General features: G+C 36.1%; 1 protein-coding gene across 1 annotated transcript in view; it reads left to right on the forward strand.

The window, feature by feature from the left end:
• ANO5 (anoctamin 5) overlaps window positions 1–24,954 on the forward strand; it is a 98,839-nt gene that overhangs the window by 27,331 nt on the left and 46,554 nt on the right. The window contains exons 4-9 of the mRNA XM_032640866.1: window positions 505–546; window positions 3,129–3,242; window positions 8,501–8,569; window positions 9,668–9,952; window positions 21,464–21,577; window positions 24,493–24,608. Coding sequence (XP_032496757.1) covers window positions 505–546; window positions 3,129–3,242; window positions 8,501–8,569; window positions 9,668–9,952; window positions 21,464–21,577; window positions 24,493–24,608 — 740 coding nt within the window. The remainder of the gene's footprint in view (window positions 1–504; window positions 547–3,128; window positions 3,243–8,500; window positions 8,570–9,667; window positions 9,953–21,463; window positions 21,578–24,492; window positions 24,609–24,954) is intronic.

Genomic DNA, 24,954 nt, shown 5'->3' on the forward strand with positions numbered 1-24,954 from the left:
TTTTCAGTAATGAAGTATTTTACACTATTGGGTAAATTTTCATACCATACATGGTCCCAGAATAACTGTAGTAATTTTGCTTTCTTTGTCAGATGTGTATAGGCATACTTAACAGAATACCTATTATACCTATTTTACTTTACATTTCCATTCTCATGTTTTCCTTCATTATTCTTTTTTCTCTTTCTTTTTTGTTTTCTTCTTAATCCAGGTCCACAAATGTGTATTATTTAAAGTTATTGTAAAGGGATTTAGGGAAATTTGCTTTGAAGTCTCCTTTTTTTTCTTTCATTTATTTTTTATTGTTTTCTTCCTTTTTTTTTTTTTTTTTTGTTCTTTTCTTCTGTCTTCTCCCACCCTCCAATTTAATTATTACACATACACATGCATATTCACATGAGTGATCATACTGAGGGTCTTGTTTGTTTGCGTGTCTGTTTTTGCAGGGGATCTTTTCTTTAATCCTGGGCAGGATTTGCTAACTCTCTGTTGATTGCTTCACAGTCTGCAAAGCGATACAATTTGTTCCTGAGGCGGCGTCTTATGGTAACCAGTGCTGAATGATGCTGCTTATGCTTTGGATGCATTGCTAGTGCTGCAGAGCTAGCCCAAGCCATTTTTGTTGCAATGAATACTATTGATTTGGGGGACTTTGTCACTGATTCCTATTCCCCAGGCAACTGGGGTTTTAGAATGGTGATTCTTAATCTTTCTTGGGTCTGATTCAAGCTTTGGAAACTTTTCCTAAAAAAATGTAATTACATACACACATAAATACACACACACGCACATACACATATACACACATGCAGTTTACATAGTTTCAGAAGTTTACGAATCCCCAGCAAGAATCCAAGTTTATAAACCTCAGAAAAACGACCTCATTCAATAGCCACCCAGATATTTGCCTCACTATAAACAGGCATTTCCAAGAACAAATCAAACACAAATACAAATACAAACCTCATACACACTGCAAAAAATGATCTTAATGTCATGTCCTGAGCAAAACAAAAGTGATGTGTTTTAATAGTGTACAATTATATGTAACAAAATTATCAGGTTTTTCTGCCCCAGTTAGCTTCAACCTGTTTTTGTTAACAGTCCTAAGATATGTACCTCATGGTGATTTACAAGGCTACCAGTGATTTCTCTGTATTTAAAAATTTTTTTACAGTTTATAGTTAGGATATGACATAATAATAGGTATTTGGGTTTTTCTATGTAGCCAAAGGCTACCTTGGCTACCTTTCAGGAGAAGGGAATTACATACACCCATTTTGACTGAACATTCAGGAAATAATTAGATTCACTATTCTAGTTACTTTGTTTATTCCCTAATAGACAAGAACTCTTGAGTGTGATTTTTGTTGATTTCTATGTGCACATCTTCTATCACCAGAACTTCTCTCTGTGGACCTAAATTTAGCTTGTTCAAACAATATGACCGCTTATAAATATATGGTGTTTAAAAAAAACCTCTATCATACAGAATATGACTGTCCCAGATTTAGAGCAAAAAGATTATTGTTTTTTCCCTCTAATTTTTTGCTTTGATTATATTTAATCTAATTAGTATCTTTTTTCCTTCCCCAGTTGGCTCCACAAATTTTGGTGAATTTCATAAGATATGCTAATACTGTGATGATTTACAAGAGCTCAAATAATTTTTTTGTTTTGTTCACCTTTTTTTAATGATTTATAATCAAGATATAACATGATAACCGTTTGAATTTTTTCAGGGTTTTCTTTTCGTTTTACTTTCTTTTAGGAAAAGAGAGATGATTATGTATCCTTTGACTGGGGTGTAGAGAACTCAGACATAACATTTGAATTACTGTATTTTGATATGTAATCTCTAGACTCCCTGAATATTTTTTGTTTCTTCATTCTTTTTTCCACTCATTTCCTCCTGTGCACTGGGAGCTAGTTCTTTCTGAGACACATCAGTTATGCATTCACATAGATAAAATACAGTTATTCTGTTCACAGACCACAGATCAAACATGAGATTTTTGTCTTATTCTTACTTGACTGATCTACAACCAATCCTTTTTATGGGTGATCTGCCTGGCCTGACTTGAATGAAAAACAGCATAGAGTACCATAAAAGAAACTCATAAACTAATATAAATGTCAGTTATGAAAATAAAAACCCAGTTCCCCAATCACAGGTTAGCTAAAGCAGTCGGAAAGTTGCCTATGTTATAAATTTGCATCACAGGGTTAGAGAGATCACTGACATGCACTGCGTCATCTATTTACATCATTCTAGGTATTATATGTCTCCTATTCCAAATATTAAGTATTACATGTTATATATAAACTATAAAGAAGACCAAATCAGTCAAACATGAAATCTCTTCTTTCTGAAGCTCTCTAGTGTTTTTGCAGTTTTGAAAGGGGAGGAATTAATGAACTACACATGTGAAAGCTGAATTTGTAAGTTTGACGATTATACTGAGAGAATTGATAACACAAATTTAAACAGCGGATTGCATTTAGCTCACTTAGGATGTTGATGTTGAAAGGAGATTTGCATGAGTTTACTTGTAGTGAAGCCAGCTGGCACGCTTACTTGCTTTCTAATTTTTAACTGCATGTTGATTTCATTTTAACCCTTCAAAAGTTGAATTAGAAAGTAGCAACTTTATGAAAACATACATATAAGCATTAATCATAAGTTTATGTTCTTGCAGTGAGATTCATTAATTGGTCTATAATTAATTATACCCCCAAAGTAGTGTGTGACCATGAATTATTTGTTGGACTAATTGGTACGTTGTTTAATGAAGATAACAAGTCTCTCTGAATATGCATTTTGGGATCAATGTATACATGTATTCATTTTGTGTTTTGGTATAATTGTAGCATTTTTATTGTGTGTGCATGTAGTAAATATGCTTAGCTTCATCTTGAGTCTTTGTTGTTTAATATGTAACTTTATGGCATTTCACTTTCTAAAATAAGCATGATCTTCTGTTGATGAAAACTCTGGTTGTCTTCATCTGTCATTTCAGGACTGAAAAAAAATATATGCTGACCAAATTTTAGCTGATCCCTTTCATGTTTTTGCCATGTGAAAGTAAAACTATAATTTAAAGTTGTGTCATTCATGTCTCCTGCAGTTTAAAAAAGATGAACAAAGCAAAGATTCTATCTTCTTCAGAGATGGGATTAGGCAAATTGATTTTGTGCTTTCCTATGTTGATGACATAAAGAAAGAAGCTGAACTGAAGGCAGTAAGTACTTATGTAAGAGAGATGGGAATAATAAGAAGAAGCACGTTCTATACTTTGACAGGGATGTTTCCTCTGAATTATGTTGTAAAAGTTAGCAGCCCCAGAGTGTTACTGAAAGCTGAAACTGAGTGAAAAGACTACAAAATACGCAGCCTAAGAATGGATGTGTAAAGTCAATTTTATTTTTTGGATATTTTGGACAGTGACTTCTTTTTCTTCTCCCAAGTGACTGATATATTTTTTATATAGCTCACCTTTGATATTAAATGTGACCTCCAGAATTTGAGGTGTATATCTGAATATAATATTTATCTTTTGTGTTTAATTTTCATTTTGACTTTCATTAATCCATTTTATCTGAGTAGCCTTGATATTATGTTCTTTCTGACCTTATCACTTTCTGAACTTACATTATTTATTCATTTTTTTTACTTGTAAGTTCACAAAACCAAGGACTTTGTCTTGTTCATTACTGTATACTCAAATGCTTAGAACAGCAGTTAGAGCATAATGGATGCTTAATAAATATTAGATATTTGAAATAATGAATTAATATATTAATTCATATGGGTAAGCATATAAACACACATTTGCTAACATACTTACATAGGAAATAAATGTCACATAAAGTAAAAAACTGTAGCTATTATCCCCATAAGGCCCTGTACATAGCCATTTCTGTCCATTTCTTCCACCCTTTGCCTGGAAACTCTTCCACCAGGCCTCTAAAATTCATTCACTATCACCATATTCAGCTCTGCTCTGAATGTCCCCTTCAAGCCTAGCTCCTCGTGTGGGTTTGGTGCCTTCCACAGCAGTCCTCTCAAGCGGTGGTGGTTTTTCCCTTACGTTTTTCTGGAAATGGATGAATGCCTGCTCTCCTTTTATCGTATTGTTGATTACAGTCTATCCTCCCTCGCTCAGCCTTGAAGCTCCTGAGTTTTAAATCTCATCGGAGTTATCGCTACCCTGCATTGTTGCTGTCATTAATCTGTCCCTGGCCTTCTGTTCTATTTCTCAACAATTTTAGCTCCTGGATCACCATCACTGTCTCCACAAATACTCCCTTTTTAAGTATTGATTATCTCAATGGTTATCTAGATGATTATTTTGGCATCCTAGCCTCTCTGTTCCTTGAACTCCCTTTTGCAAGTATCTTAGTCTCTAACTCAGCCATTCACTCCCCTAGAACTTGTTATTACTAATAACTACAACTCTTTATAATCTCCTTCAAAGTATCCAGCTGTCTGACCAATCCCTCGAATATGTCTGACCAATACTCTTCTTCCTTCAGCTGCACCAGGACCAGATAAGATGCAATTATCTTGACTCCTTTTTACTGCTGCTCCTTATCTTTATGCTCTTCTTTATGCTTATTCAGTTTAAATCTCATATCACATTATACTCTATTGCATGTGCCATCAGATCCCTTGCCCATCTCTCAATTGTACTTAACTTTGGAAAACAATTTTAGTTAAACCCAACTTTCCACCTGCTAATGCTAGAACCATGCAGAAAGACAGACATACATTTCACTTACTGGTTTTATCTCATATTTGTGCTGATAGACCTCAACTCGGTCCTTAATGCTATCTGGCAGTCATACTTCCTTAATTTATTCAGTTTCCCACTCTCCTGGGTGACTGTTTTATAACTTTTTCTCTCTCACACCTATGTATCCTCCCCATTTTCAAGCTTAGCTGACCACTTTTCTAAGTCACTGAGAAAACTGAAACAAGTAGAAGAGAAATTCTTAATTTTTATTACCACATTTGTCCATCTACCAGCATCTTCCACTTGTATAATCTACCTTTCTTCCTTTTACCATAGATGTACTATTTATCCTTCTATCTAAAGCCAACACATTTGCTTGTGTTCTGGATCCCTTTCTTCTTGCCTACCGTTTAGGAGTCAACAAGACTACCCCCAGGTTTGCTGACTCACTAAAAGGACTCACAGAACACAGCATGTAGCCATACTCAATGGCTATGTTTTATTGCAATTAAATAATAAAAGCAAAATCAGCAAAAGGAAAAGATGCATGGGGCAAAGTCCAGAGAAAACCAGGAGCAAGCTTATAAGAGTTCTCTCCCAGTGGAGTCACACGGGATGCAGTTAATTCCTCCAGTAACAATGTATGACACCACATTGGAAGTACTGTTTACTAAGGAAGCTCATTAAAGACTCAGTGCTGTAGGATGTTATTGGGGGCTGGTCCTTGTAACGTTCTGCCTGTCTCATACCAACATTCCGTAGTCCCAGAAGAAAGCAGACGTTCAGTATGAACTACATAGTTTGTACAAACAGTTGAGGTAAAGTGAGCCACTCTTAGTTCTGGGAATGGTGGGAACCCTCACAAAAACCAAGTTCCCAGACACCGGAACCAACCTTGCAGGCAGGCCTTTCTAAGGATAGCAGTTTCAAGCCTGTTACATTAACTCTTTTCTGTATACCTACTTAGGGATATTGCTTTTACGATTCTTTCCTCTCTCTTAAAATTGCATTTTGTGGTGTTCTTTACCGGATCATTTCTTTCAACAAATAAATGTGCTGTTAATTCTTCCATGTTAAAAACAAATTAAAAAGCAAGCACAAAGACCTCCTCTTAATCTCAATTTCCCTGCCAGCTAATGTCGACTTCTCAATTTCCTTTTTGCCCAGTTTTCTCTTAAACCCATTCCTATCAGGCCTTAACATCACCCAATCTGCTCATCTTCAGATAAATGAATCCAGTGATCAAGTCTCAACCCTCATCTTGCTTGACCTGTTAGCAGCATTTGCCACTGATTACCATTCCCTTCTCTACAGTTTATGTTCTTCACTCAACTTCCAGGTCTCCACATTCTCTTAGTTTTCTTCTTATTTCACTAGCCGCTCCTTCTCAATCTTTTCTTCTCCCTGATTTCTTGTTACTGTAGTGCCTCAGGTTCAGTCCTTAATCCTCTTCTTTTCTCAGCCTACATTGATTTCTTTGATGATGCTTTCTGTCTCACAGTTTTAAAATTTAAAACCATGTTTGTGCTAATTCCAACGTTTACCTTTCCAGTTGGTACTTCTTTCCCCTGTGACTATTCTGCATCTCTACTTGGAAGTCTTAGAGAATCTCAGACTCAGCAGGTCTAAAATGAACTCCTGGACTTCCCCTGAAAGCCTGATTCATCTACAAGTCTTCCCCAACTACAATTATTTATCATACATTTCAGTAGTTGCAAAGGATATAATCTATAATGTTTTGTAAATGGTCCAGTTTTTAGCATATATACCATGGAAATTTGACACTCACCATCATTTATTTTAAAAAATGAGTTATATGAAGAAAATCTTTTTTAACACTTTGAATTTTACATCATTTATTTTTCTCCACCTAAAATTTTCCTTCCACTCTGTCCACATAATTTTTTCCTAATTTAAGTGTTTTATCTTTGGGAGTCTTTTATTGTTTGTTCAGTCTTAAGTTTGCTACAACAAATGTGTATATACCTTGAAATGTTTTTATTTCCTTTCACCAGAACAGTCTAAGCCTTAAACTTCTTCTTTTGTTTTGAGGTTTTTTTTTTTTACAACTGTACAAGTGCATAATTGATAAAACATCATGAATATACTACAATATTTGACAAGTAGTTATCAAACATCAAAACTAAAGTCATCCTAAATGCGTCAAATAATGAAATGAACACGGGGGCTTTAAACAATATTTTCCATATCTTACTCCTCCACCATCTAGTGGGAAGCAGACACATAGCACAGGGAGATCAGCTCGGTGCTTTGTGACCACCTAGAGGGGTGGGATAGGAAGGGTGGGAGGGAGACGCAAGAGGAAAGAGGTATGGGGATAGATATATATGTATAGCTGATTCACTTTGTTATAAAGCAGAAACTAACACACCATTGTAAAGCAATTATAGTGCAATAAAGATGTTAAAAAAAACCCAAAAAACAATATTTTCCTTATTTGTAAATGAATGAGAATTATTCCTAGAATGAGATGGTTCAGCTTCAAGTATATTCTATTTTTATATATGTTTGTATAAATTAAGCTTGTTCAGATAAATAAGTAGGTTGGAATAGAAAATGTACTGTTTTAGCAGTTTGAATCTTTTTTGAGCTCCTGAATTATAGTCCCAAATTACAAAGTGATTTATCATAAAAGTAATGTTTAATGGTCTGTCACCTAATAATCCTCTTAGCTCAGCCTTCAGTTTTACTGAGCTCAGAGAATTGGTGTCCACATGACTTGCAAAACCATTTGTTACTACAGTGAGAAGATTCACTTTTTTTTAATACTGATAACAATATTTTGAATGTCCCTCTCTGCCCCTTGTTGTTTTGTTTTGTTTTTGCCTTCCTGGATGTTCACAGCCTGCCTTTTCTTTGGTAACCTAGGAGAAGGGCAATTGTGAAAGGGTATCAGAGAGAGGAGAATTATTCATAGACATATTCTCACATGTAGTAAACTTTGGAAATGGAGAAAAAGAACCCATTAAAATTATATTTTATTCCTTGTAAAGTTTGAAGATCTCTCAAGGTGGACATATCCATTTGAAGATGTGTCCTGTAACATCCTAGTGAAACCTTTTAAAATTTCAGTTACTATTTTTCACACTTAAATCATAATTTTTTACATTTAAGTCACATTTACAGTTTTTCACACTTAAGTCACATTTACACTTTTTCACACTTACATAAGAGTTAAATCATACTTGAATCACTGTTACAATTTTTTCACACTTAAATCATAAAGCCAAAAGATTTTTTGACAATCATTGTTTTAAAGCCCTCAGTAATGATTATTTGCATTTAATTGAATTAAATTTAATTTTACTTTTTCTAAGTGAAATTATTCTTCATGATTAAAAAGTCATGATGATATTTTGGCTTAAAATTGCATTAAATATGTCCTTTATTTGAAGAATACTAATATCTTTGTAGTACTGAATCTTCCCAACTAGGAGTATAATATGTCTCTCTGTTTATCAAATTTTTTATGTTAATTAGGATAGTTTTCTGCATTTTTTTCAGATAGAGGTCCTGCATATTTCCTGGAGATTATTCCTAGATGTATTGGATTTTTATAGTTATACTGTGATTTATAATATAGGTGAAAAGCAGGCCATGGCAGTCAGATGGGGGTGATACATAGAGTACTTTTTTATACAACCAAGGGACCATCTGGAGGCACAGTCATTGTGTAACAAGTCTGTTTATCACTGGGAAAATAAAAGGGTTTTACATAATACTACTAATTTGTTTTTCCATAGGAAAGAAGAAAAGAGTTTGAACAAAATCTCAGAAAAACAGGTCTTGAGTTGGAAATTGAAGATAAAATGGTAAATGTAATTGTTAATCTATATCAGAGTCTTAGTTTTTTTAGTTTTGTTTTCTTCTCCTCTGACCTTTGACTGGCTAGACTTTGTGTTTGGGAGTAAAACAATAGCTTTTTTGGCTACTGACATGTAACTGAGGATGGTAGGGCCTGTGGTCTTCCAGGTAAATAAGTAGGTCAGTGCTCTGAATTTGAGATGATAAGGGATGAGTGGAACACTTTAAAAATAGGCATAAATAGTTCTACTCAGTATCCAGAGAAAGTAAAGACATGGTTTTTGTTTCACATCTGTGTCATGTTGAAGGCAGCCTATAATCTAGCACCCTAACTAGTTAACCTGGCTATCTTGCAACACAACCTTCTAGTTAAGCCAAGACATTTTTTGTGCTTATGAATATGCCAAGTTTTTTTTTTTTAACCTCCTACCATTTACTGGTTTTCTAGAATTTTCTTCAAAATTACTTTTAAAGACCTATTTCAGATCCCACCCTGTCCATGAAACTCTAATACTCTCTACTTCTAAATTAATAGTCTCTACTTCTTATTTATCCCTGTATTTTACTGAACTAGTAAATATGAATTATACCACATATTCTATGTGTAACTTAATTATTCTCCTGTGTAATGAACCCTTATTACCTAAAGTTCCTCCTTTAGGTGTAGGTGATACATCAAAACTGGGTAAGAAGAGGGAGTATATCTTATACTTTGTATGTATTTCTCATATACCCTAAACACAGTTCTAAGCTTATAGCTAGTTGCTAAAAACTTAAGAGATTTCCCAGAACCACATGTGTTTCTATGGACTTCAGACTAGTGTACATTGACCCTGAAATATATTTTTTAAAGTATTCTTTGTCTCTGTCTGTCTCTATGTCTCTCTGTCACACACACACACACACACACACATATAGTATACACATATATACATATATATGTAAGTATAATATATATAACTGTTTTGAGCATTTGCAAAGTTTTGCTGAAATTTTTCAATAAATTGAAAATACTTGATGTCTTTAATTTGTTTGAGATTTTGTAAAATTTTCTTTCTTTAATCAACTCAGTAATCTTTCTGTTATTTTGCCTCCATCTTATACAGAACTCCGAAGATGGGAAAACTTATTTTGTCAAGATCCATGCCCCTTGGGAGGTATTAGTTACTTACGCTGAAGTGTTGGGAATCAAAATGCCTATTAAGGAGAGTGATATTCCTCGAGCTGACAAAACCCCTTTTAGCTGTATGCTTGGACCTCTGAAGCTCCCAAGGAATGTGAAGCATCCTCATGCTGAATATTTCACTGCCCAATTCACCAGACATCGGCAGGAGCTCTTCCTCATTGAAGATGAGTCAAGCTTCTTTCCATCCTCATCAAGAAACAGAATTGTAGGTAGAGAAGACCTTTGGGCACATCCCTTGGCGTAAGGGATGTGTGCCTGTGTGTGCTTTTATATGTGTGCATGTGTGATACTATGTCTACAAGATGTTTCTGTTTAAATTTTGATAAGTGTTCGGTGGTACTGGGCAGGTTTGAAAGGCTACTTGGACCGCTTAACGCTGTTAACCTCCCTACTTCTCCAGCTGTCGTTTAAAAATGAGTGGTTGACAGTGTGGACACAGCAAAGAGAGGCCTCTTGCAATATTGGGGAAATCACTTAATTGAGAGCCAGAGGACTTCGGTTTTGTAAGATTTTTGTAAAATGGTTTTATAAACTTATAGTTAGGTTTTATAAATTCAGTGCATAGCAGAAAGAATATTGGTCATTCCAACTGGAAATGGAATGTTTTAATTTCTTTGTATATGGTGTTGACTGAAAAAAATACACAACCTAAAAGTTGAGAATTATGTTTTATTCAAGGACATTACTGCGAACTCTGAGGAACTGTTATAACAGGTAAGGGAGGAGCCAGGGTACATAGGACTTGTTGCTGGAAAAAATACATGTAGTGGGACATTAAAAGATTACTGCTAATCACAAAAACCAGATATCTCAAGTTAATGATTTTAGTGCTTTTCTATGCATGGGAAGATACAAGAGTCTGGGCTCATCGAAATTATTCCTTTGATATGCCTCTTAACTATGTAGGACGTGTATCCTGTTTTTCTCCATCCTGAATTCCCTGTTGTGGGGAGGCTACAGTGGCTGACGGCTTGGTGGCAGGCAATATTCCTTGTTTACTGACATGGCAGGTGCCATATTACTTTGTTCACAATAGATAGCATTTGAGAAACATCAGAACTTTTTCCTTCCATTTAAAACTGTTTTCAGTCTTTCTTTTTTTTAATTTTTTTTTTAATTTGTGTTTTCAGTCTTTTGAATAATAATATTTCCTCTCCATTTGTACTCCTAGGGTCTTGAAACTTCCCATTGACAAGGAAAAAAAAATGTGTATGTGTTACACTATCACCCTTTACAAAATTTTGTACTAATTTAGAGTCCTATTAACAACATAGGAGAATGCTGTTTTCCACATATCTTTCTCAACACTAAAAAGTATCAATCTTTCTTTTTCTTTCTTTTTAAACTGTAGCATAACATAAATAGAGATAGGCACACAAGTGTGCACTGCTCTTTGAATTCAATCACAAAATGAACACAGCTATGTAACCACCACCCAGATCAAAAGAGAAAACTTTCCTAGCCCTCCAGAAGCCCTAGTGCCTCCTTCCAGTCACTATTCCTGTCCCTCTCAGCAGAGGTAGAGTTTCACTTTTAACAGCAGAGATTAACATAATCTGTTTTTTTATAAAATTTATAAAAAATGGAGTCATACGGTATGTGTTCTTTTGAGTCTGGCTTCTTTGGCTCAACATTTATCTGGTTGATTAAATTAGCTGTGATTGGTTAATTTTATTCATTAATTTTCATTACTTTCTATGGAAACTTATTTGTGTATGTATCATTATGGTTTAATTTACAATATCAAATGAGATTTAGCTCCTTGTTTATGTTTATTGGGCATTTAGATATGCACTTTTTTTTTTTTTTTTTGCGGTACGCGGGCCTCTCACTGTTGTGGCCTCTCCCGTTGTGGAGCACAGGCTCCGGATGCGCAGGCTCAGTGGCCATGGCTCATGGGCCCAGCCGCTCCGTGGCATGTGGGATCTTCCCGGACCGGGGCACGAACCCGTGTACCCTGCATCGGCAGGCAGACTCTCAACCACTGCACCACCAGGGAAGCCCTAGATATGCACTTTTGTTAAGTCCCTGCTAATGTCTCTTGATTTTGTTTTTCAGTTAGGTCTTCCCTTGTTGATTTGTAGGAACAGTTTATATATTCTTTATTTGAACCCTTTATTCATTATATATTTTACTGATATTTTCTTACTTTGTCCTTCCTTTTTCATCCTTTTTATGGTTTCTTTTCATAAACAGATGTTTTTAATTTTAATGCACACTTGACTCTTGAACAACATGGGTTTGAAATGCAAGCGTCCACTTATGCATGGATTTTTTTCAATAGTAAATACTACACTACTACATGATCCATGGTTGGTTGAATTCTTAGATGTGGAACCGCAGATATGGAGGGACCTTGTGTACAGAAGGCAAACTATATATTATACTCACATTTTTGGCTGCCCAAAGGGTCAGTGCCCCTACCCCAATGTTGTTCAAGGGTCAACTGTAGTCTACGTTCTTGAGCCTTTACTTTATGAATAAAGCTGTTAACCTTTAACTACCACCAAGATCATGAAGTTATTTCCTGTATTCTAGAAGTTGTATTATTTTACTCTTCACATTGAGAACTACTGTCCATTTGGAATTAATTTTTCTTCATGGTACAAAATAGAGGCCTTTTCTCCCCCATATGTATAGTCATTTGACTTACACCAATTATTGAAAACATTCAACTTTTCATATTGTTTTACAGTTCCCTCTTTGTCATAACTCATGTGTCTAGATATTCATAGATCCACTTCTGGATTTTATTCTGCTCCTTTGACCTATGTCTGTTTTTGTATCCATACCGACAATGTTGAACTTTGACTGAGTTCTGTTCCCAGAAAATCGGGACAATTTAAAAAAATCTCCCACTCTTCTTGTTCTGTAAAACCGCTTACTGCAAAGAACCACCCTTCCCTATATGACTTAAAGAATATTCATAGATAACCCCCCTGTTTGACTTGACAGCACTGTTTGCCACATAATTTATTCTAAATTCATCTGCTAATTGAAGTGTTCATCAGTATTAGTTGTCTCTATCCCAAATAATAATAATAAAAATAAAAACTTCTCATATATCTATGTGGAGCAGGTAGTTACAGCTTAGAACCAGGTGCCTAGACCACACTCCCATAGAGCCAAGGAAACAGGGATGTTATCTTTCTTGATGTTTACATTTAAAAGAGATGGTTCCTGGAAAACTTAAGAAAAACACTCCTGAGTTATGAAACTGGCAAGAGGCTTATTTAGCTTTTAAAAATATTTACATACATCTCAAAGAGAAGAGAAAAAGAATTTATAATTACAAGTTCTCTAAAGGAAATGCTCTAAGGTTTGGCACCAGGGAAATTTCAGTTCTTTCCTTCCTTCCTCCGTCCCTCCATCTTTCTTTACTCTCTTTCTTCTTTCTCTTTCTCCCTTCCTTCCTTCTTTCCTTCCTCCCTCCCTCCCTCCCTCTCTCTCTCTCTCTTTCTTTCTTTCTTTCTTTCTCTCTCTTTCTTTCTTTCTTTCTTTCTTATTGATATATTATAACATATACCAAACCCATGTATCCAAATTTGTATTCATCTTAAAGTAATCATATTTGGAAGTATATACTTAATCCAGTGACCCTGCAAATGTGCAAAATAATTTTGAGATCACTTAAAATACCCTTACTGTTAATAATAGCAAACACTTAAATAGCACTTACTATGTACTAGGCATTTTTTTTTGTACAACATAGTGATTCAATAATTTTGCAGATTATGCTCCATTTAAAGTTATAAAATACTGGCTATAGTCCCTGTGCTGTACAATATATCCATGTATCCTATTTATTTTATTCATAGTAGTTTGTACCTCTTATTCCCTATCCCTATCTCACCCCTCCCTCCATCCCTCTCCGCACTGGTAACCACTAGTTTGTTCTCTATCTTTGTGAATCTGTTTCTGTTTTGTTATGTTCATTCATTTATTTTATTTTTTAGTTTCTACATATCACATTCTACTGTAAGTGATAACTTACAGTATTTGTCTTTCTCTGACTTATTTCACTAAGAATAATAACCCCCAGGTCCATCCATGTTGTTGTGAATGGCAAAATTGACTTCTTTTTTTGTGGCTGAGTAGTATTTTAGATCTATATTTACCCTTACAATTTCTTCCTTTCGTTATTACTTTATAGTGATAAACGTTAGACACATTCCCATTCTTTGTTTCATAAATGGTTAGCTGAACTATGTATCCTCATTGATCCCTTGAAACAAAGGACTGTTAGGTAAATTAACCAAAATTCAGTTGAACTTACTTCCCCAAAAGACCCTAAACTTTGCTGCACCCTCAACCGTAGCCAATGTTGGCATGTAGACTAGCCCTTCCTTAACACAAAGAAAGACACTTCCTGAACTTGGCTTACTTCTCCCTATAAAAGAAGTCATTTTATGCTTGGCTTTTCAGATGTTCCCAGATCTCTCTATTGCAACAGTCCCCCTCATCCTCTTGCAGTAATCGTTAAAATCTTTCCTAAGTTTGGATTTGTTTTTGTTTGACAACACCATGCTGTATTTATTACCATAGCTTTATAATAAGTCTTAATATTTGGAAGAGTAAAATTTTCCACTTTGTTAGCTCCCCAGTGCAGAGTTATTTTTGGAGAATCTTTTTGGTGAATCTTTCCTAGAGAAATAATCCAAAGTATGTAAAATAGTTAATATTTATCACATTATTTATAAAAATCAAAACGATTTTGCATAAAGTATCATTTATTTGCCAAGACATAATATTAAACTGCCCTTAAAATGAATAACCAGATTAAATAATGATGATTATCTAATGTTTGTCAAGGGTGACAAACATTGCAATCAACAATTCCTTAAACAATAAAATATTTAAAAGGAGGGGTGAAGAGAAGTATACCTAAAACAGTGCTAAGAAGAAGGACCTTCAAGATGGTGGAGGAGTAAGATGTGGAGATCACCGTCCTCCCCACAAATACATCAAACACATCTACATGTGGAACAGCTCCTACAGAACACCTACTGAACACTGGCAGAAGACCTCAGACTTTCCAAAAGGCATGAAACTCTACATGTACCTGGCCGTGTGGCTGACAGGGTCTTGGTACTCTGGCCGGGTGTCAGGCCTGAGACTCTGAGGTGGGAGAGCCGAGTGCAGGACATTGGACCACCAGAGACCTCATAATATCAATTGGCGAGACATGTCCCAGAGATCTCTGTTTCAACGCTAAGACCTAACTCCACTCAATGATGAGCAAGCTCCAGTGCTGGACACTGCACGCCAAACAACGAGCAAGACAGGAACACAACCCCACCCATAAGCAGAGAGGCTGCCTAAAATAATAAGTTCACAGACACTCCAAAACACCACTGGACACAGTCCTGCCCACCAGAAAGACAAGATCCAGCCTCATCCACCAGAACGCATGCACCAGTCCCCTCCGGGCAGACACCAAAAATAATGGGAACTACAAACCTGCAGCCTGCAAAAAAGAAACCCCAAACACAGTAAGTTAAGCAAAATCAGAAGACAGAGAAGCACACAGCAGATGAAGGAGCAAGATAAGAACCTATCAAACCAAACAAATGAAGAGGATATAGGCAGTCTACCTGAAGAAGAATTCAGAGTAATGATAGTAAAGATGATCCAAAATCTTGGAAATAGAATGGAGAAAATACAAGAAATGTTTGACAAGGACCTAGAAGAACTAGAGAGCAAACAAACAATGATGAACAACACAATAAATGAAATAAAAATTTCTCTAGAAGGGGGGCTTCCCTGGTGGCACAGTGGTTAAGAATCCGCCTGCCAATGTAGGGGACACGGGTTCGAGCCCTGGTCCGGGAAGATCCCACATGCCGCGGAGCAACTAAGCCAGTGCGCCACAACTACTGAGCCTGTGCTCTAGAGCCCGCGAGCCACAACTACTGAGCCCGTTTGCTGCAACTACTGAAGCCCGCGCGTCTGGAGCCCATGCTCCACAACAAGAGAAGCCACCGTAATGAGAAACCCATGCACCGCAACGAAGAGTAGTCCCCACTCACTGCAACTAGAGAAAACGTGTGCACAGCAACAAAGACCCAATGCAGCCAAAAAAAAAAAAAAAAATTCTCTAGAAGAAATCAATAGCAGAATAACTGAGGCAGAAGAATGGATAAGTGACCTGGAAGATAAAATAGTGGAAATAGCTACTGCAGAGCAGAATAAACAAACAGAATGAAAAGAATTGAGGAGAGTTTCAGAAACCTCTGGGACAACATTAAACACAACAACATTCGAATTATAGGGGTCCCAGAAGAAGAAGACAAAAAGAAAGGGACTGAGAAAATATTTGAAGAGATTATAGTTGAAAACTTCCCTAATATGGGAAAGGAAATACTCAGTCAAGTCCAGGAAGCACAGAGAGTCCCATACAGGATAAAACCAAGGAGAAACACACCAAGACACATATTAATCAAACTATCAAAAATTAAATACAAAGGAAAAATATTAAAAGCAGCAAGGGAAAAGCAACAAATAACACACAAGGGAATCCCCATAAGGTTAACAGCTGATCTTTCAGCAGAAACTCTGCAAGCCAGAAGGGAGTGGCAGGACATATTTAAAGTGGTGAAAGGGAAAAAACTACAACCAAGATTCATCTACCCTGCAAGGAACTCATTCAGATTCAAAGGAGAAATTAAAACCTTTACAGACAAGCAAAATCTAAGAGAATTCAACACCACCAAACCAGCTTTACAACAAATGCTAAAGGAGATTCTCTAGGCAGGAGACACAGGACAAGGAAAAGACCTACAATAACAAACCCAAAACAATTAAGAAAATGGTAATAGGAACATGCATATTGATAATTATCTTAAATGTAAATGGATTAAATGCTCCAGCCAAAAGACATAGACTGGCTGAATGGATATAAAAACAAGACCCATATATATGCTGTCTACAAGAGACTCACTTCAGACCTAGGGACACATAGAAACTGAAAGTGTGGGGATGGAAAAAGGTATTCCATGCAAATGGAAATCATAAGAAAGCTGCAGTAGCAATTCTCATATCAGACATAAATGACTTTAAAATAAAGACTATTACAAGAGACAAAGAAGGACACTACATAATGATCAAAGGATCAATCCAAGAAGAAGATATAACAATTGTAAATATTTATGCACCCAAATAGGAGCACCTCAATACATAAGGCAAGTGCTAACAGTCATAAAAGGGGAAATCGACAGTAACACAATCATAGTAGGGGACTTTAACACCCCACTTTCACCAATGAACAGATCATCCAAAATGAAAATAAATAAGGAAACACAAAATTTAAATGACACATTAAACAAGACGGACTTAAATGATATTTATAGGACATTCCATCCAAAAACAACAGAATACACTTACTTCTCAAGTGCTCATGGAACATTCTCCAGGATAGATCATATCTTGGGTCACAAATCAAGCCTTGGTAAATTTAAGAAAATTGAAATTGTATCAAGTATCTTTTCTGACCACAATGCTATGAGACTCGATATCAATTACAGGAAAAAAGCTACTAAATAACCAAGAGATCACTGAAGAAATCAAAGAGGAAATCAAAATACCTAGAAACAAATGACAATGAAAACATGACATGACAACCCAAAACCTATGGGATGCAGCAAAAGCAGTTCTAAGAGGGAGGTTTATAGCAATACAATGCTACCTCAAGAGACAAGAAACATCTCAAATAAACAACCTAACCTTACACCTAAAGCAATTAGAGAAAGAAGAACAAAAAACCTCCAAAGTTAGCAGATGGAAAGAAATCATAAAGATCGTATCAGAAATAAATGAAAAAGAAATGAAGGAAACAATAGCAAAGATCAATAAAACTAAAATCTGATTCTTTGAGAAGATAAACAAAATTGATAACCATTAGCCAGACTCATCAAGAAAAAAGGAAGACTCAAATCAATAGAATTAGAAATGGAAAAGGAGACGTAACAACTGACACTGAAGAAATACAAAGGATCCTGAGAGATTACTACAAGCAACTATATGCCAATAAAATGGACAACCTGGAAGAAATGGACAAATTCTTAGAAAAGCACAACCTTCTGTGACTGAACCAGGAAGAAATAGAAAATATAAACAGACCAATCACAAGCACTGAAATTGAAACTGTGATTAATAATCTTCCAACAAACAAAAGCCCAGGACAAGATGGCTTCACAGGCGAATTCTATCAAACATTTAGAGAAGAGCTACACCTATCCTCAAACTCTTCCGAAATATAGCAGAGGGAGGAACACTCCCAAACTCATTCTGTGAGGCCACCATCACCCTGATACCAAAACCAGACAAAGATGTGGCAAAAAAAGAAGACTACAGGCCAATATCCCTGATGAACATAAATGCAAAAATCTTCAACAAAATACTAACAAACAGAATGCAACAGCACATTAAAAGGATCATACACCATGATCAGGTGGGGTTTATCCCAGGAATGCAAGGATTCTTCAATATACACAAATCAATCAAAATGATACACCATATAAACCAACTGAAGGATAAAAGCCATATGATAATCTTAATTGATGCAGAAAAGTTTTCAACAAGATTCAACACCCATTTATTATAAAAACTCTCCAGAAAGTAGGCATAGAGAGAACTTACCTCAACATAGTAAAGGCCATATATGACAAACCCACAGCCAACATTGTTCTCAATGGTGAAAAATTGAAACCATTTCCACTAAGAGCAGGAACAAGACAAGGTTGCCCACTCTCACCACTATTTTTCCACATAGTTTTGGAAGTTTTAGCCACAGCAGTCAGAGAAGAAAAAGAAGTAAAAGGAATCCAAATCGGAAAAGAAGTAGTTAAAATGTCACTGTTTTCAGATGACTTGATAGTATGTATACTGAATCCTAAAGATGCTACCAGAAAACCACTAGATCTAATCAATGAATTTTGTAAAGTAGCAGGATACAAAATTAATGCACAGAAATCTCTTGCATTCCTATACACTAATGATGAAAAATCTGAAAGAGAAATTAAGGAAATGCTGCCATTTACCATTGCAACAAAAAGAATAAAATACCTAGGAATAAACGTACCTAAGGAGACAAAAGACCTGTATGCAGAAAACTATGACACTGATGAAAGAAAGATGATACAAACAGGTGGAGAGATATACCATGTTCTTGGATTGGAAGAATCAACATTGTGAAAAAAACCCAAACCAATCTGCAGATTCAGTGCAATCCCTATCAAGCTACCAATTTCATTTTTCACAGAACTATAACAAAAAATTTCACAATTTGTATGGAAACACAAAAGACCCCGAATAGCTAAAGCAATGTTGAGAACGAAAAACGGAGCTGGATGAATCAGGCTCCTGGACTTCAGACTATACTACAAAGCTACAGTAGTCAAGACAGTATGGTACTGGCACAAAAACAGAAATATAGATCAATGGAACAGGATAGAAAGCCTGGAGATGAACTCACACACATATGGTCCCCTTATCTTTGATAAAGGAGGCAAGAATATACAATGGAGAAAAGACAGCCTCTTCAATAAATGTTGCTGGGAAAACTGGACAGCTACATGTAAGAGAATGAAATTAGAACACTCCTTAACACCATACAAAAAAATAAACTCAAAATGTATTAAAGACCTAAATTTAAGGCGAGACACTAAAACTCTTACAGGAAAACATAGGCCGAACACTCTATGACATAAATCACAGCAATATCCTTTTGGACACACCTTCTAGAGAAATGGAAATAAAAACAAAAGTAAACGAATGGGACCTAATGAAACTTAAAATCTTTTGCACAGCAAAGCAAGCCATAAACAAGACAAAAATACAACCCTCAGAATGGGAGAAAATAATTGCTAATGAAGCAACTGACAAAGGATTAATCTCCAAAATATACAAACAGCTCATGCTGCTCAATATCAATAAAACAAACAATGCAATCCAAAAATGGGCAGAAGACCTAAATAGACATTTCTCCAAAGAAAATATACAGATTGCCAACAAACACATGAAAGGATGCTGAACATCACTAATCATTAGAGGAGTACAAATTAAAACCACAATGAGGTATCACCTCACACAGGTCAGAATGGCCATCATCAAAAAATCTACAAGCAACAAATGCTAGAGAGGCTGTGGAGAAAAGGGAACCCTCTTGCACTGTTGGTGAGAATGTAAATTGATACAGCCACTGTGGAGAACAGTATGGAGGTTCCTTAAAAAACTAAAAATACAACTACCATATGACCCAGCAATCCCACTACTGGGCATATACCCTGAGAAAACCATAATTCAAAAAGATTCATGTACCACAATGTTCACTGCAGCTCTATTTACAATAGCCAGGACATGGAAGCAACCTAAGTGTCCATTGACAGATGAATGGATAAAGAAATGTGGCACATATATACAATGGAATATTACTAAGTCATAAAGAGAAACGAAATTGAGTTATTTATAGTGAGGTGGATGGACCTACAGTCTGTCCTACAGAGTGAATAATTCAGAAAGAAAAACAAATACCATATGCTAACACATATATATGGAATCTAAAAGAAAAAAAATTTTTCTGAGGAGTCTAGGGGCAGGACAGGAATAAAGACATGGACATAGAGAGTGGACTTGAGGACACGGGGTGGGGGAAGGGTAAGCTGAGAAGAAGTGAGAGAGTGGCATTTACATATATACAAATGTAGACTAGATAGCTAGTGGGAAGCAGCCTATGACACAGGGAGATCAGCTCAGTACTTTGTGACCACCCAGAGGGGTGGGATGGGGAGGGTGGGAGGGAGATGCAAGAGGGAAGGGATATGGGGATATATGTGTATGTATGGCTGACTCACTTTGTTATACGCAGAATCTAACAACATTGTGGGGCAATTATACTCCAATAAAGATATTTTTAAAAAAGGAAAAATAAAGTTTATGGAACCAAAAATGTAAAAAAAAAAAAAAGTTATGGTCAGCTTGGGAAGATTCTTTTAACCTCTATTCTCTCCTGCCGTAGAAATAAACTTTTTTTTTGAGATTAAAAAAAATAGAAAAAAAATAGAACAGTGCTAAAATGGCCAAAGTCAGCAGTCAGAAAAGCAGAAATACTGGAAAGTTCCTGCAAGACAAAAAACAGATGAGATTGAATTGAGAAATATACAAAAGCAGAGGACACAAAGCCCAAATTATATGGAGGAAAAAACTGATAAAGATATGTAAATGATTGCAAAGTAGTTGCAGAGGTGTGATAATCTTGAGTTAATAAATTCTGATATCAAGAAAAGGCCCTATTCAAAACATCAGAGTAATTAATGAAAAGTATTCAAGACAGCTTGGCCAAGTGTCAATTCTACTCCATATTATCCTACCTGAACTATTAGTAGCAGTGGTATTGGACTCTAACTTGAAACCCTGATTATAGTATGAATTCTGGTACAAAGGACTCGCAGGGGAGCTTGGGACAGGAGAAGAAAAATAACTTATATGACCCATTCCCCCTCTCCCCAAGGGAATAAGGAGCTCTCATACCCAGGAGGTGAAATACCTGTGACTCCATACAACCCCAACCTCTACATCTTCCCCCAAACAGAAAGGGGAAGGTTCCTTCCATAATCAGAGCCTGTACTGAGGCAAAGTAGACTCTGTTAAATTGTGACTTGAAAAAACTATAGAAAGCATAAAGTTCTGAAATGTGTGTTTCTTTATGCTTACCTTATAGGTTTATTATATTCTCTCACGGTGTCCTTTTGGCATAGAGGATGGGAAGAAAAGGTTTGGGATTGAAAGACTGCTAAATTCTCACACTTATTCATCTGCCTTTCCACTCCATGATGTAAGTATGTGCTTGGTCTTGAAATACTGAGCCCATTTTCCCTTTCCCACATTCAGAGGCTGCCTTGTTGGGAGAAGGAATCTTCCATTTGCTTCCTGTTTTATGACGGGTTGCTTAATCTCGCTCATGTTGGGAAAATCCCCACAGACTCCCTAGGTCCAAGCTGAGAACTATGCTGAAACACATAGTTATTACCTCTCTACATTGAGATTTCGGTGGAAATTCATTTAAAAATTATTACATTTGCACATGAATTTTCTTTAGAACACATATTGAAAATAGCAGTTATATTAAAAGAACATTTTAGGACATAACTTTTGGAAATTTCTATCCATCAAATCTTTTCTTATTTATAAAGTTAAGTTGTAAAGGACTTAAATTGCATGCATTCATGTATTCATTCGTCAAATGTATAGTTGGTTTTAATTATATGTAAAGTATTCTGTTAGGTATTACTGGAACACAACTATGAATCCAAGCTCACAGACTAGGAATTTCTGGGAAATAAAGCATAAGTACAACTGCAAAAAAAGCTAAAGACTTCAGTCCATAAGAAAGATTCAGACAAACAACCGAGATTCTGGAGTAGGATTGAGGCTGGCAGATCATGTACAAAAATACTGAGTTCAACAAAGAAGTGACATTTTATAAGGTGCACCCATTCAACCAAACCTAAAACTTGGCTTGTCAACTGAGATAGCCTAGTTTCTGGGGGTTTCTGAGAGAAACCTTTCCTTTTGGATATTCAGTGTTTAAATTTCATCACCTGTTGAACACATATAAACTAGTTTGGATCATCTCCTGGAACCTTGGTTTCCTTTTTTCCTGTTTAACTCTGCTATACTTGTAAAGACTTTTTGATGATGACCTCTTTTCGAGAAACACATTCCTTTGGAATATAAAAGAACTAGGTATTTCTATTTAAACAAGTAGCATCTAAATCATTGCCCTTTTTTTAATTTTAATTTTTATTTTATTATTTACTTATTGGCTGCATTGGGTCTTCACTGATGCGCGTGGGCTTCCTCTAGTTATAGCAAGCAGGGGCTACTCTTCATTGCAGTGTGTAGGTTTCTCATTGCGGTGGCTTCTTCTTGTGGAGCACGGGTTTCTAGGCGTGCAGGCTTCAGTAGTTGCAGTACACAGGCTCAGTAGTTGTGGCTCCCGGCTCTAGAGTGCAGGCTCAGTAGTTCTGGCACACAGGCTTAGTTGCTCCTCTGCACGTGGGATTTTCCCAGACCACGGATCGAACCTGTGTCCCCTGCATTGGCAGGTGGATTCTTAACCACTGTGCCACCAGGGAAGTCCTGCCCATGTTTTTGAAAATGATGTTGCTGTCATGGTTTCCAACAGCCCAAAGCCAATCTCTCTCTTTTCCAGCTTTCCTCTGTCAATATTTATTCAACAGTATGTTAACTGTTGACTCTAGGTCTGTTCAACATTGGTTAGTTGATTATCTTTGGTATGTTAGCGGAATTTTTCAAAATGAGTGGCAGTTCTCAACACTAGTATCAATTCAGGTGAATTTAACTTGTGTTAGAGAAACTACCCCACCCCGCATACACACATACACACACTTTTCCCTGGGGCAAAAGAACTTCTAGGGGATTATGGATTCTAAATAATGCCACAGCGTTTGATCAAGTAGAGAGATCTATAGCAGGTTAATAAACACTTTGCAACACATTCTTTGTTAATCATTCTTCACAAAAGGGCTCATTCTTCTTTTGAAGATTTTGAGGATTATTTTGTTTGTTTGTTTATTTTTAGGGCATTGATTCTTTTCTTACTCTCACCAGGTCATAAAGCCAAACTGTCCTCAGTCACCAGCAATTTTATTCCATATATCTAGCCTTCCAGCAGAGTCCTCCACGGTCACTAGAAAATCAGTGTTACTGAGCTCTTCCTACAGAGAACTATCATTTACTATTAATTTTACCTTTTTTCCTTTCTTCTCTCCTGAATACAGATTTAGGTACTGGATTTTTCTCTTATGTACTTTAAAGAACCTTTTTTTTTTTTTTTAAAGATACGCAAATAGGCAGCATTTTTCTTTTTTTCTATTTCATTTCTCAAGATTCAGTTGGACAACCTATAGAAGAAGACAAAATTTGGAATCTGGATGATATAAAATCTTATACCTTGTCATACAGAGATTTTCATATGTGCTTAAGTTTAGATTGGGTGTTTGCTCAGTGTTGTCTTCAGTAGTTTACTTGTCTAGGCAAACAGTTCAAGAGAAAATATGGAACAGCTATGTGTAGACAGTGCTCTGCTAGGCCCTAATTAACTTTATATTAAAAATGGGGAAGGAACTTACACGTGAAACAATATTGAGGCTTTTAAGTGCTAAAGTCTGTTGTATATTTTAAGTCCTTTGGGAAACATATCAGCGATGGCCAGTGAGGACAAGACAGGTTGCCTAGAGGAGATTCCAGTCATAGCTGTGTGACTTTGGATCATTCACTTAATTTTGCTTGGGGTTCAGTTTTTCCATCTATAATATAAAAATGTCAGCCTATTTCCAAAGTCCCAGCCAGTTATACAGTTGTGGGAATCCCTGAGCTGTGACTGTTGGAATTTGAGTAGAGATGAAAGGAGGACTCCAGGTCAAAGGAGCAGCTTGAGTAAAGCCAAAGTCTCAGACTTTAACTTGTGTTTTTAGATAGCTGGCTGTGAAAATTTAATAAATAAAGCACTATTATTTTCATTTATTGTAGAGTGTAGCAAATGTACTACACTCTACAATACACTAAATGATTTAGTAATTTACATCAATAGAATATGAAAATCCAAATCGAAAAGTGAAAGAAAACATTTGCTTCATTCACTAGGCTTTTTATAAAAGCAGTGTTCCTTTATTCACCCTTGTCTTTTGCTTTGTCATTCAGTAATTTCTTCTTGCGTGTCTGTAGGGTCAATATTGGAAGCCATCAGAACCTCCGAATCCTGTCAATGAAAGGTACACACTTTGCCAGAACTGGGCTCGGTTTTCCTATTTTTACAAGGAGCAGCCTTTTAATTTGATTAGGTAAGTTTCTTACACAGAATCAAACTGATTAAAACTTGATTACGTGGTTTTTATTCACAATGGCATCGTATTCCATTCTTTTTACTACTATTCTCACCCACTACATTTCCCATCTTCCCAGTTTTGTATCTATGCTACCATTTAGTCATTCATTTGTGAGCAAAATGCTGTTGTCAGAATGGTCTTAACCACAGTGCAGAGATAGCTTGATGGTTCAGAAGTTGGGCCTTAGCATTTAGGTACATGGGGTTCAAATCCAAGCTCTTTCTCTTAGAAGCATATAAATATGGTCAGGTTATTTAACCTCTATGAGACTTATATCTGTAAAATAGGAATAGCAATAGTA

Source organism: Phocoena sinus, chromosome 8 (assembly GCF_008692025.1).
Source record: "Phocoena sinus isolate mPhoSin1 chromosome 8, mPhoSin1.pri, whole genome shotgun sequence".
Taxonomy (NCBI): domain Eukaryota; kingdom Metazoa; phylum Chordata; class Mammalia; order Artiodactyla; family Phocoenidae; genus Phocoena; species Phocoena sinus.